The following is a 13,903-nucleotide window of genomic DNA, read 5'->3' on the forward strand; positions in this document are numbered from 1 at the left end:
TGGTCATTGGTCTGGTCATATGAGCAACAATACGAATGAAATAATAATATGTAACATTTTATGTTTGTGCGTAAATTTTATGTGCATCATTCACGATATGTATGTACAACTATTATGTTACCGTGCCGGTATTGATACTTGTTACGGATACGTAAGTATTTACTAAAAAATACGACACACAGTAGTCTAGAAGTACATACATACGTGCATCGATATATGTAATTATTATTGCTTTGCATGTTGCGTTAACTGTGTATGTACATGAACGTAAATGTGTATGTGTGTACATATGTATGCAACTTATGTATGCTGGTCTAATAAGAATTCCGTGTATTCGTTGCATAATTGACACGAGGGTAGCGTTGCATAAGTAAAAATTCAATTATAAAAAAAATAAATAAATACGATTAGATTGTTCTTCTCAATGATAAATAAATAATCACATCAAACAACTACTGTAATTGGCATTAATATTCCATTAGTTTCTTTAACCGGGGACGTGATGAGCGTGACATTAAAATGTAAAAATAACTACGAAATGTAAATCCTGGTAATGGTTTTAATCAAGAAAGATGCAGTTTGTGGTTTAGTTTGCCATTATTAAATGAGAATTGATGACTTGAAGCAAAAGTACAAGTCATTCTGAATCATCACGGTACTCATTGCTTATGTATTTCGGATAAAAATCACGAAATTGCAGTCAAACGTGAAACCAACTACCCGTCCTCAATGGAATGAAAAGCAGGGAAGTATGTATGTATGTATGCAATCTACAATAGTCCATGATCCTGATTTTTACGTAGAATTCATTTCTCATCGCATAAAAGTTGGCAAAACAACGCGTTCATTTTTTGCATGCAAAAAATCAAAACCCAAATCCTCTCACAAACTGAATGAAACTCTCATCAGGATGAGAATGAGACTGGTACATTTCTCGGTAGGAAGGATATCATTAACTTTTTGCATCATTATAAATCTGCACGTACTTCCATGCATATGCCGAGTGAATAACTTAATGGGTTAATGTTGGTGTAGGTAGGTACGTATAAAAACAATTAATTCATGGGTTTCGTGGGAAAACAGGAGTCTAAAAATAATGCCAAATTGTGAATTAAAAAAAAACTTTTCGGCGAAAAGATCTTTTCGGAAAATACATATGAATGATTTTAAAACAATGCTTAATGCTGTTCACGGACAAGTTTTTAATTAAATTGGCATGCAAATCTGGATATACACTTGTCAACCGGTTACTAACTACGTATCCAGTCAGTATGTTATACAGAATGGAACTCGTGGCTCAACTTTGTGGAATAACATCACTTGACACTGGCAATGGACATGACGCAGCTTGTTGTTGAATACAAACACACACATGGAGCAATTTAGAGAAATAATGGGTTTGCACCAGTGGAAGTAAATTTATCCCCAACGACAGGAAGTAGCAGAAGCTCACGAAGGTCAAAACTTGCAATGTTTGGTTTATGGAGTAAATTGCGGTTTATATGTAAATGGGAAGGCTGACATTTCGTAGAATCTGATAAATGACGACTGACTGACTGATTAGGTTAATGATGAGATGAGAGTTTGGATCTAATCGATAATTACATTTTGCTGGGTCATTTTTAGAAATTGGACCATGTGTGAAGCCAATTAATTAGTGAAGACCTTTTAAAAATTAAATAATTTAGGTTCAACTAAGTTTTACAAATTCGTAAAAACAGGGATAGGATTTTATTACAAATAATTTTGATTTCATTCGGCCGTTTTTTTACCCCGACGCTGTTTCTTGCTGACTTTCTCTCCCGGAAGGGGAGCTTCTTTAACTTTTTTCGAAACTTCAAGAGGTACTGCGTGTCCGGTTGCTTTAATATGTCTAAAAAGTTGCGATCTGCTACTGAATTTTTCGTTACATATAATACAAGTTAAGTCTGAGCTGTTGAAGAATCCATCGGAATTATCCACAGTTGGTTTTGGTATCACGGGCGCAGCTTCGGCTGAATTTGCGGTAGTTGTAGCGTTGGCTGGATTTGTAGCCTTCGGTTTTTTAGGCTTCTTTGCCTTTTTAGAGTTGGGTTTCTTTTTAGGTTTATCATCTTCATCGGAACTAAGGAGGGTGTTGATGGGTGGAGCAAGTTCATTGTCAGAATCCTCATTCGTGAAGAATACGGGATTTCTTCCATTTTTCTTCTTGGTAGCACGGGCTAGGAATTGCTTTTGTAATAGATCATCATCGTCTTCTTCGTCAACCTTTTCTTCTTCGCTCTCATTTTCAGATTTAGCAGACTCTTGTTGATCTTTAGAATCATTTTTAATATGCAAATCCTCCACTTTCTTCGTCGTCTCATCCACAACGTGTTCCTCTGGACCATCGTCGACATCATGTTCTTCTTCTTCTTCGGCATTACCTTCGTCTTCTACATCTTCTGTTTCACTATCTTGAAATAATTCATCCTCCTCTTTCATCAACTCTCGAAGTTTTTCTACTTCTTGCAGATGTTTTTTGGATTTCTCATGATTTGTAAATCTGAAAAATTATAAACAGAGATGATTAGCGATGTGCATAACAGTGGCTTACAGTGCATATTTAGAATAAGATTGTGTATACCAAATTTGTGAACTTACGCTTTTTCGGTTCTAAAAGACTTGTTGCATGCAGCACAATGAAAACAAGTTGGCGCTTCTTCATCAGAATCTCCAGATAATTGCTCTCCAAATTCGTTGGACATCCATTGTTCCATTTCCTAATTATTAAGAAGTGTGATTAATTCCTTCTATATAAGAACCATTTATTTATTGTATTAATATTAAAAACCACTTACTCGTAAAACAGGTTGATGTAATGATTCATTTTTCGCCTTATGAGATTTAACTGATTCTAGTAATTTCTTCCTTTCAGCCAAACGCTTCGACTTGGCTTCCTTTGCTTTCTTGGAAATTTCCTCTTCCTTCTCTTTGAGTCTAACTTCTTGTAAAGCTTTCCAAGCCTGGACACGCTTGTCTTTTCTCTTTACAAAGTCAACCAGAGCCCGAACTTCACGGTTCCATGCTTTTTTGCCATCGGTACGAATTTTTTTGTTTTCTTTATCCATCAACCGTGCTATCTACAAGAATTTAAACAACCCCAACCCATAAATAACTAACTATGAATTAATCATTTACGAACCAAAAGTTTAAATTCCTAACGCATATTGCTTACCCTTCTGCATTCCGCTCTACGAGTGTCATATTCGTCATTCCATGCGAATGATTTCATGGTACAGAATGATTCCCAGAATCCATAAAACGTACCAACAACCTGTGGAGAAAGAATTTCAGTATTGATTTAACCCGTTCAAATATTGCATTTCTATACTACAAATATTATAGTAATGTTCAACCAACCTCCTCATAAGAACTTTGAGAATCACCAAAATTAGGAATATCATCATCATGTTCGTCAGCCCACCCTGCCTCCAACTCTTCCGTTGTAAGTTTTGCAAAAAGGTTTCTGTAAGAATTGACAATATACATAATAAATAAACCAATGTAATCAACATAGTCACTTAAATAACGCTTATCAAACACTTATCAAATCAGTCTCTCTACCTGTAAACCGCATAGAACCCTTCATCATCATCACCAAATCCTTTATAACATGACGACGTACAATACGCCATGAGGTCAATGTTGAAGTCATCGAAATCCGGATCGAGTCCTGCATTGTCAACCACACCAATTAATTCCAAGCACTTTAAATGCATTGCTATAAATAACCACCTTCACGAAGGACGGCTTGTCGATGCAAGTCATACCAAGACCTCTCCTGTGGGTTGCTCAAGACCTCGTATGCCTGTTGAAGAACTTGAAATTCTGCCTTCGCCTCATCCGCACGGTCGGGATTCTTGTCTGCAAAAGGCAAATATTAATTATACGATCAAACTGTTAAATAAATATTAAATACAAAATAATCGTATCAACAAAAAACTAGATGGTGATTTGCTTATTTACCTGGATGAAGTTGCAAGGCTAATTTCCTAAACGACTTTTTTATCTCGTCATCCCCAGCATTCCGCTCGACCCCCAGCACTTCGTAGTAGCACTTTTTAAGGGGAGGCATTTCGATAACCAATTATGTAAAACGTTCTTCTAAATATTGTTCCCTTCTGCAGCTGCAACTTGTGTTGAAAGCATGATTTTTTGACATTTGCGCTAAAACGGAACTCGATGTTGAATGATTTTCGCATCCCTCCCTCCGTCATTATTATTTTTTTGTATTTTGAATTACTTTTGTGTTTTACAACAATTAGACTAAAATGCGTGCTGGAGAAAAATTATCAAAATCTGACACGATGAAACCATTCTCAAATTACAAACTATCAATTATGAAAAATAAATATGAAACCTTTCAACCAAAAAATGAGAAAAAATGAGATTTTTGTGCATATTTAGATTTTTCCTGCAAAATTTTGACGTATCATTATTACCTTCAATTTGACTTATTAATTGTTCACTTTAAAAAACGGGGATTTAATTTAGGATATCATACGATAGGTGTTACTTACGCGTTTTTAATTAAAGTTAAAATTAAAGAAAAATGATTTGTTGAAATTCTCAAATTCTACATGTTCAACTTGAACATTTCTCATTCAGCTTGAACAGCTCAAGCTGAATGAGAAATGCCGGCAAGCTCCGCCATGCGGCCATCCATGCCAGCAGAAGCACGTTGTTCGTCGTTCATTCATTCACTTCGCTCGCTCGTTCGGAAGAAGATCCCACCAAAATCAGCTCCAGGATTTTTATATTTAAATTTAATTTGTACCTAAATTAACTACAAGTACTGGATAAGGACGAAGGCGGTTTGACAGGTACGAAATGGTCTTGATATTTAATGGGTTAGGGAACGTTCGTAAACTTCATAAAGCAAAAAAAGGGTGGGTAGATGGTCAGGGCCAATGATATCGTGCCTGTAAAAAGGGGTGGGTGTCCAAAAACTAAAAAAATGCGAAGTTTACGAACGTGCCCTTATCATTGGTCATATCTTTAATAGTTCGGATGTGGGGACGGCCAAGGACCGGTGGGGGCAAAGAATTTATAATATCGATTTGATTAATTGCTGATAATTCTATATCGCAAGTAAAAATACAGACATAATTAAATTTAAGCGCAGTTATTTTAAGAACAAATCACGAAATTCTGAGCATTGTAGTCTTAAAAGATTCTCTAAAATTGGTAGTACGGTTAACTGGTGTTCAAATGAAAATAAATGGTTAAATTAATTGTTTTTTTTTGTTTCCCATTCTGCAGGACAATATTGGTCAAAATGCCACACATCTGGGAGAGGCTCCACGCCAAGAAGTATTTGGACGTTGACGTTGTAACGGATTCCACCAAAGCGTGCAGGCAGAGCTTGTTCTATGGTGAGTGGTCTTGTCTAACAAAATTTTTAATTGGTTATTCATGTTTTATTAATGAAATCATTATTCAGGTGAACCAACGGAAGACAAGAAGACAGCCAAAACGGCCTCACTAATCCAGATTGCAAAATCCTGTTGCAAGGAAGAGAAGGCCTTCATTCATTTGCAATTGTTTTGGCATCTCCGATATCGAAGTGAAATAGAGACAGTCCTTGAAAATCCGGGCAACTTTGCGTACATCGCACCAACCTATGTCACTGAAGCGTTCGTTCCAAACGACACTTATTGTACCGTCGTCATCGATGGAGAACTCATGTATCATTTCCTGCAAATGGTCCTTCACTTGTTTGACATGAAATTTGTTCAAGATCTGACTGCAATGGTGCTGGAAAAATTTATGCCAAATGAAGAGCAGCATGGAGTTTACCCATTCGTTGTCTTCTTTCTGGGAAAAATCTGTCGTCGTGAATTAGATAGGGAGGAAGTGGAAGGAGGCGACTTTTACTTGAAACAATTCATCACCGTTTTGGACGGATTTGTGGGCCACGGCTTGATATCCAAATATGAAAAGTTATGCTACTTATTCCGAGTGGCTGGGGTCGTCGTTATGAAAAAGGAAGATTACTTGGCTAATGGAACTGATTTTTTGGAATTACTGGAAGAATGGAATTTCGACTTGAGTAACAGGATCGCCCAAGAGACACGGGTCTATCTTACAGAATTTTTTGAGGATAAGCCAGCCTCAGAAGGAGTACGAGTCGAAATCTTGATAGCAATCGAGAAAGCCATTGTGAAGTTGGACGTATCAGAAGACGAGATCAAAGAATGGGAATCTATTCCCAAGACACATCGAATTACTTGGTCCGGATTCATCGGAGTACATGCCTTTCTCGCAAAATCTGTTTTTGAAAAATACTCTTCAACTTTTGACATATCCTTAATCGAAAATCTGGTCAATTTAGTCTCCACATGGTCTTTAAAGCGCCCAAAGTTGACCCTTTCGGATTTTCTGGGGGAAACGAAGACTTTTCAAAACTTTAACACTGTGTTGAAGAGGTTTGGAGAAAAGGATCGCGATCGTAAAATCCTCCTTGCTATGTTTCCAGAATTTTCATACAAGGACGTGTACTGCGGTCAAACTGGATTACGGATTGCTGAGAAATATCTCGTCCCAGGTGGCGACTATGACACCGTGTCCACCTACATTCTGAACGCGTTGGACAAGGAGAAAATGCCAGAAAGTTGTCTAGGGGTACCTTCCACGGTGAAACTTCTGATTCAAAAGTTGCTGTGCGCAAATGCAGAGATGAAAGCGAGAAAGGATGAGCTTGTCCCAAGATTGTTCAAAGACGGTGCCAATGCAGCCTTGATTCTGTCAGACTACACTTATCATGTCAATAATGTGTGCTCTAAACTCGGGACCATTGAGCGAGAAGTACGAGATGCAGCTCAAATAGCACATGTAAGCAAGATACAATATTAAATTAGAAAATCCAATCTATAACATATTAATTACTTAATTATTCACAGAATCGTGACCTTGTCTTCAGTACCTGTTTGGAGGACCCAGTGAACACAGTAATCTCAATGATGGAGCACGCCTTCAAATCCCAGCATTTAAAAGTCTTGGTCTTTGCCAAACCATTTTTACTGCTGCCAAGCAGCCATCCATCCGAAAACCCACCCAGTGTGCGAAACTTCTGCTTCAATAAGATTGTGGTCAACGCCGGTGGACATGACCCCATCCTGATCTCTTTGGTTGAATGCGTTTCTAAATTAATCTCAAACGATATAATGGATGCGAATGATGTTTACGAGATTATCAAACAGCAAGTCCGTACTTTGCTCCAGGCCATGATGCATCTGCCCAAAATTGGGAAACTTTTCCAAATTATCAACTCCATTGCTATCGCCTTGATCGAATTGAACAAGGAGGACCAGTACGTTCCTAATATTAAAGAAATTCTGAGGTTGGTCTTGAACACGAAGATGCTGACCTATCATGTCATGCCTCCCTGCGCTGCAAAGGAAATGCTGAACATTCGCACTATTTGTTCGTCCACGGCGGAAAGTATCATTGCCTCCAAATTAGCGGGACCAGATCCATTCGACAAACTTTCTCAATATGTCACTGCTAAGGATCCCGGCTATATTCTTAACCGTAATTTGTTACAAATCGGATATCTGTACGTGCGAGTGCCTCAATTACAAGATCATATTACCTCAAGCTTTCTTGGACAGAATCCTGCCATTAATCCTCTTCAGCTCAAGCCGGAACTTGAATTTGCCAACATACAAAATACCTTGTATACTTGGGTTGCTGATTCAGCCGTTGAAGAATGGCCCACCCTCCTCCAATTTTTAATCGAAGTTCTTCCAAAGTCTCCAATCTTTGAGCATGACATCGTCAACGTTTTCAACCGCTCGATCCCCTTCGTTTGGCGAAATTGCACGGAAGTCAAGAATCAACACATGTTTCGTCAATATTTGAAATTTTATAACAAAGCCGTCCAGCAGATTTTGCTCCAAAAGGGAGACTTGTCACCCACTCGAGAAAAACAACTCGACATCGTCGCCACTTTTGTCCTAGTGGTCGACTTGATGTTTCAAAATTGCCGGAAGCGCAAAACTCAACAAGAGAAACTGGCCGTGAGCACTTCCATCCAACAAGTAATGCTCGTCACCCTTGAAGTTCTGAATGTCATGATGGGAATGAACCCGACTTTTGAGAAGGACATGAAGCCCAACGTTTTGGACCGCCTTTCCTTACTCCCATTTGTGAAGGGGGCATGTGAACCGATTCGGAAATGCATGATGGAACGTGTCTGCAATTATAAGGATGCTAAAACGACGGCGAAAAAGGATCCTGCTGCTGGAGATCAATAAAGTAATACGTGAAGTAAAACGTTGACAACTCGGATACCACACCTGATCAACCACAAGACTGGACCGGACTACTATTTGATTCAACAAATAGTATTAATTAAATTTATGATTTTTCTTACCGTAATGAGTATTACACTAGTTATAAACTATTTCTAGTTCAATCAAAAGACTGGTGACTAAATAGTTTGTTAATGCCGTAATAAACCCAGGCCACAATTCCAAGCGGCCACCTTGTTGAAGCCATCGTTGATGGTCTTCACAATCGACGAATCCTGTGAATAGTTGGATGTTGACGGCCTAAGGATCCAGTTTCAGTTGATTGTCGCGTCGTCCCTGATTTGTCGCTGCTAGTGTTATCCGTTTTTCCGACGGAACGACGGACTATACTAGCAGCGACAAATCTGGGGACGACGCGACAATCAACTGAAACTGGATCCTTCGGCCGTCAACATCCAACTACTCCCAGGAGTCATCGATTGTGAGGACAATCAACGATGGCTTCAACAAGGTGGGAGAGGACCGCTTGGAATTGTGGCCTGGTTTTATTACGGCTAATAATTATACATTGTTTTAACATTCTCAATTCTTTTGACTTTTAAATTTCATAGGACAGCTAATTTCTATTCTCAAATTTCATGCAATCATCACCTTTCACGTATTTTACAATAAAATAAATTAGTACATAATAAGTTTTTTCATCGCAAGCATCATTTTTTAAATATGTGTAATGTTGAATATAAACTAAATTACACAAAAAATGCTAAAAAATCCCAAATTTCTTGATCCTCTTCAAATATGATTTACGTCTCCCATTTTTACCGTTTTCCTCATATCCACATGTGTATGTAACCCCCAACAGGTTTTAGGTGCATAATGTTGTCTCGTCAAAAATTGGAAATTCAATCCTGCACAATTCGAACTTTATACTCTGCACACTTTTTGCAATAATGATAATAATTATGCGTAACCTTTGTACCCTCTGCTTCTTTCCACCTCTCGTGACGATTAGTACTTTGCTTGTTACGATTCATGAATATGATTTCATGTAGTAAATATATTTGCAGACCTTGTGATTACGTAGCCCACCGTTCACATTGTTGGTGTTGGTGGGTGGGTCGGTATGGGATTTCCTATGTACGCAACCACACATTATCTAACAATAAGGAATATGCATGAATTTAGAATTAGAAAAAAACCGGCCGATTGGTTCAATCTCACATAATGCAAAACACCAAAGATCATTTAGTGGTCAAGAAAATAAATAACGTGACGTAACAATGCACAATCCGTACGTGGATACAGGCACGTTTGATTTCCCTCGTTATAAGACTTCTTGACATGATGAGCACCGTTTTTTAGGCCAAAGTTGTAAAAAAATGTTAAAAACTTCTCGACATCGGCACAAGTTCAAGCTTTTCTCTGTAGCTGCTTAATCAATCATGATGATGATGATGTTGGATGTTAGTTTTATTGTGTACACCCCTCTCCTCAAGATACACAGGTATCATCGTGAGAATGCCATGTACAAACTTTGCTGATTTTTTAATCGCAGATTTTTTACTTACTAAATTGCAAGTCTGTGGTGAAAACATAGGATTATATAATGAGGTCAGTAACATAAAACCCAAGCTTTAGATGAGTTTGGGGTTAATCTGATGAGATGATCCAAACAGGTGGGTCGAGGCTTCGTGGGTGTCAGTCAGTCGTAAAGGTAAAGATTTTAACCAGCAAGCAAGTACTTATTTAAATGTTAATCCATACATACATAATCGCATAAAAATTCTGTACAAACATGCAACTTTAATCCTTTTTGAGTAATATGTGCATAAGTAGTTTTGCAAAATGTGGCTACCGAGTGAAAAATGTTGTCCCATTTTAGCACGCTTACTTAAATTATTGGTTCATCAAACTTTCAATTTGATAAAGTCAACTCGTTTATCATCATTATTGGTTCCGGGTACTAAAGTAAATGTATTTAAAGAAAACACGTTTAATCGGAAAATTCAATCCGATTTCTTATCATCCATCCGAATCGATTTAGTATGTGCTCAGAATAGGAATGAGAGAATCACATTTAAAACTCTTCTTCACCTCTCAACTTGTCAAACTAGATTTCACTCGGTGGACGAATATTGCAGTTCTAAATCCCAAATCACATTGTGTCGAAGAGCTTTAAATCAATCATTCTCAAGGAATAAGAAATGATTCAGTTTAAATGCTGTTTGTTGGCAGGGGTAAAAAAGTGTTAATGGATCAGGTTGCTTAAAAGTCTGACTAATCAGGTCGGAGATGAGTTCAATTTCGAATATTTAGTTGTTGGTTGATTGCATGCAAGACATATTTCATCGATTCTGTTTAGCTTGTCGCAAGTTTTTGAAGCAAGTTTTTTTCTGCCTGTGCAAAAAGCAGGACGTTAAAAAAACTATGTTGCTGCATTCTAAATTAACTTTGTGCTTGAATATAATTTTAAAAAACATGACTATATTTTATTGGAAATAAACATGACATGAACGAAACCCTCCCGGGGATCGACGCATTTTACTCTTGCAACGCGTAACACTTGACCCTCTAAATTTCACCAGTAAAATGAAGTGCGGTCACTTTTATACAGGATTCTAAAGAAGATGAAGAAGATGATCCAACAACTAAAAATGATACTCTTCTCATGGACGGAGATTGGGAATGGAGGAGGAGGCAACAAGTCTGTGGATTATACAAGACACACGACAAATGAGGACCCCGCAGCTAAAAGAGCACGGTTGATTGTTGTCGGAGTGAGAATTGTTGAGATTTCGTCTCATTTTGGAGTACAGACAGACTTACAAAGGCAAGCAAACGTGTAGGTAGTTATTCCGCTCTGACCAACCGAAGAAGAGGCTAACCTGCAACATTAGTAACATTTCAACCAGTAAAAAATTCACTGTTTTACAGCGTCTGGTTTGATTGCGTCGCTTTTTTGGTGTGTAGAGAGATCAGTTCCCCGGCGTTTTTTACTGCAAGGGAATGTTGACTACATGCATACATTTCCCCATTTTGTCATGGGGTGTGTTTTCAAAACTTGACATGAAATAAGGACATATTACGGATTTTTTTCTTGGGAAATTTAAACCAATCTGTCGTCAAGATGCGACGGGAAATACGAGAAACGAAAGTCTTAAAACTTTTACCTGCAGTGATACTAAAAGTGTTTCAGAATAAGCGAAATCGAAAAAAATCTCATTATTCCCTCAACCAAAGATTATATCGATGTGATTCCATGATTTTCACCGTGTTCCTCTTCTCAATGTTTTGCCTCCAAAAAATGGGAGTGACCTGTTCTCAGGACATTTTTCACGGCTCGACCATCGCTCTGGAAAAGATTATGGTGGTCGAAAAGGATATTCGAACGGCCGTGGAGGAGTATGTGGTCACTTTGGAGAGGAGGATAGAAATTGCCAAAAGGTAACTTTATTACTAATTATACGCATGGTAAATAATTAACTTTGGAGTCATTAAATAGCCATGTTTTTGCATATGATTTTTGCACATGTATTATTCAGATATTTGCAAGATTCTCAAAAGTCGGACAAGAACAGTGAGAAAGTTGTGATACAAAACGGAGACTCTTCTTCTTATTTTTCCAGCGAAATTACCATATCGCAAAAAGAAAGAGTATTATTTAATCCTCTGAAAGTGTTCAAATTAATTCGAAATCTTGCCATAACGTTGCCCAGTCTTGAGAAGGATTTACAACGGGATGAAGAAAGACGTGAGTGCATGCGAGCATTCTACTTGTTTATTTATCGGGGAAATTGAGATTTTCAGGATCAAATTGTGACATTTTGTTGTTTACACTCACACTATAGGATTTTTACGAAATTTAGAAAGTGTTCGAAAAGGGGTCACATTTCCTCAACAAGCCGATCTTAATTCCGCCACGGAAGGATTACTTCGTGTCCAAGATGCCTACGACTTGGACGTATTTTCTGTAAGAATTTTCGTAATTTCGTTTTTGTTTTCATGAATTTATTGAGTACTCTGTATACAGTTTGCCAATGGAGACTTCGAAGGGTTATCTACAAACTCATCTCTCAATGCAGCCGACTGTTTCATAATTGGAAGTTACTCCCTCAGCGCAAATATTTTCACTAGAGCCATCGAATGGCTCGAAAGGGCTTATCATCTCGTCCACAATGAGCCTGATACGAGCATCTCGTCTCAAACTGTGTGGAAACAGTTGAAAGATGCTGTTTCGAGGGTGAGACGAATTTCCAGAGATTTAATTGACTAGTAATTTTAATTGTGGGCATGCAATTTTAGCACAACTCTGCCCTGATATCTCCTCATCTTCCAAAAAGTCAGCACCTCTTTCGCGATCCAGTCGATTCTTCTCATGGAGATTGGAAGAAAAAGTTAGGGACACGACGACGAAAAAGGTTGGATAACCCGACTTATCCGCTGTACATGACAGAACCCAGTTTTACAGACCTGACCAATTTTGCAGCCTTGTGTCGAGGAGAACAACTACAAGTGTGACGAATGTTTAACTCATTTGCTACCGAAATTTGCAATAAATACGCATATTTCTTTGCAGGCGGCAAGTTCTCAGAAAAATCTGGTCTGTTGGTTAGACCGTCGCTCCCCACATGCAATCTTGCTCCCAATTCGAGTCGAATTACTTCACGAAAAACCACAAGTCCTGCAAATCTACGACATACTTCCTGCTTCGTTGTCCAGCGGGATAATTTCTGCCACATCCGCGACGCTTTCCAGGTCAAGGGTGCACGGGTCGCGGAGTGAAAGTCATAAATTGGTCTCAGCCCAACGAACGTCCTCATCCACATGGATGCATGATGCGAAAGTGTTGAAGAAAATGGGAGTGATTTACACCAGATTACAGTCCTTGCTCGGATTAGATTTGAAGTCTAAGGGGGCATGCGAACACTTTCAAGTTTCGAGTTACAATAGTTGTGGACATTACAATCCACATTTGGATAATATTTTGAAGTCAAAGGTTATTTTATTTGTCTTTTGGTGCAAAATAAGATCAAAATTATTGTTTAACTTTCTCTTTTTATAGACTGGACATGCCATGGAGAAGGCTGAACTTGATCTGGGTGACCGTTTAGCGACACTCATGTTTTATGTCAGTCTGGCTTTATTTTTTGGGTTTAGTTTCTAACTTAAAGTCAAGTACGATTTACTTTATCTTGAATTGTTTAGCTCTCTGACGTCCCTCGAGGAGGATTTTCCGCATTTCCGCGACTTGGCATTGTCACAAGACCAGTTAAAGGATCGGCTGTGTTTTGGTTTAATGAAAAAATTAATGGAGACGTCGAACCCCTTTCTTTGCATGGAGGTTGCCCCGTTCTTTATGGAAACAAATGGATTGCTAATCAGTGGATAAGAGCAAATTCGCAAATGTTTGCAAGAAAGTGTTCAAAGGACAATACAAAAGGATCAAGTATTTAAGATTGGAACACGAAATGACCAATTCATAATGAATTGTATAAGGACATCAAATACAGTCACACAAAACTATATGAGATCAGTTACCAATAAAATTTACATGCATAATCACAAAATGAATTACGCTTATTTTGTACAGTAAAATAAATGCAAGAAGTTTTGACTGAATGCACAAA

At 38.1% G+C, this 13,903-nt stretch overlaps 3 protein-coding genes across 8 annotated transcripts; 2 read left to right on the forward strand and 1 right to left on the reverse strand.

The window, feature by feature from the left end:
* Positions 1-1,699: 1,699 nt before the first annotated feature.
* LOC110856714 (dnaJ homolog subfamily C member 21) lies at positions 1,700-4,249 on the reverse strand. Its single transcript, XM_022105235.2, has 8 exons — positions 3,988-4,249; positions 3,757-3,885; positions 3,586-3,694; positions 3,382-3,487; positions 3,197-3,295; positions 2,820-3,101; positions 2,623-2,741; positions 1,700-2,524 (listed from the first exon to the last, which is right to left on the reverse strand). The coding sequence occupies exons 1-8, from the start codon at positions 4,094-4,096 to the stop codon at positions 1,753-1,755; spliced, it is 1,725 nt and encodes a 574-aa protein (XP_021960927.1). The 5' UTR covers positions 4,097-4,249; the 3' UTR covers positions 1,700-1,752.
* A 233-nt stretch (positions 4,250-4,482) lies between these two features.
* LOC110856983 lies at positions 4,483-9,025 on the forward strand. 6 transcript variants are annotated; one of them, XR_004836468.1, is made up of 5 exons: positions 4,483-4,844; positions 5,284-5,396; positions 5,465-6,855; positions 6,924-8,399; positions 8,888-9,025. XR_004836468.1 is itself a non-coding variant. In XM_022105573.2 (4 exons), the coding sequence occupies exons 2-4, from the start codon at positions 5,300-5,302 to the stop codon at positions 8,277-8,279; spliced, it is 2,844 nt and encodes a 947-aa protein (XP_021961265.1). In that variant the 5' UTR covers positions 4,483-4,844; positions 5,284-5,299; the 3' UTR covers positions 8,280-8,965. The 6 variants fall into 6 exon arrangements, 1 of the variants encoding a protein (XP_021961265.1); XR_004836469.1 differs by having other exon boundaries at positions 6,924-8,369; positions 8,871-9,002; XR_004836467.1 differs by having other exon boundaries at positions 6,924-8,451; positions 8,888-8,997.
* A 2,235-nt stretch (positions 9,026-11,260) lies between these two features.
* LOC110856984 (prolyl 4-hydroxylase subunit alpha-1) lies at positions 11,261-13,899 on the forward strand. Its single transcript, XM_022105574.2, has 8 exons — positions 11,261-11,720; positions 11,819-12,027; positions 12,125-12,246; positions 12,307-12,516; positions 12,579-12,788; positions 12,853-13,272; positions 13,339-13,404; positions 13,482-13,899. Exons 1-8 carry the CDS (start codon positions 11,404-11,406, stop codon positions 13,728-13,730), a joined length of 1,803 nt encoding a protein of 600 aa, XP_021961266.2. The 5' UTR covers positions 11,261-11,403; the 3' UTR covers positions 13,731-13,899.
* The last annotated feature ends 4 nt before the right edge of the window (positions 13,900-13,903 follow it).

This window comes from Folsomia candida, unplaced genomic scaffold (assembly GCF_002217175.1).
Source record: "Folsomia candida strain VU population unplaced genomic scaffold, ASM221717v1 Fcan01_Sc017, whole genome shotgun sequence".
Taxonomy (NCBI): Eukaryota; Metazoa; Arthropoda; class Collembola; order Entomobryomorpha; family Isotomidae; genus Folsomia; species Folsomia candida.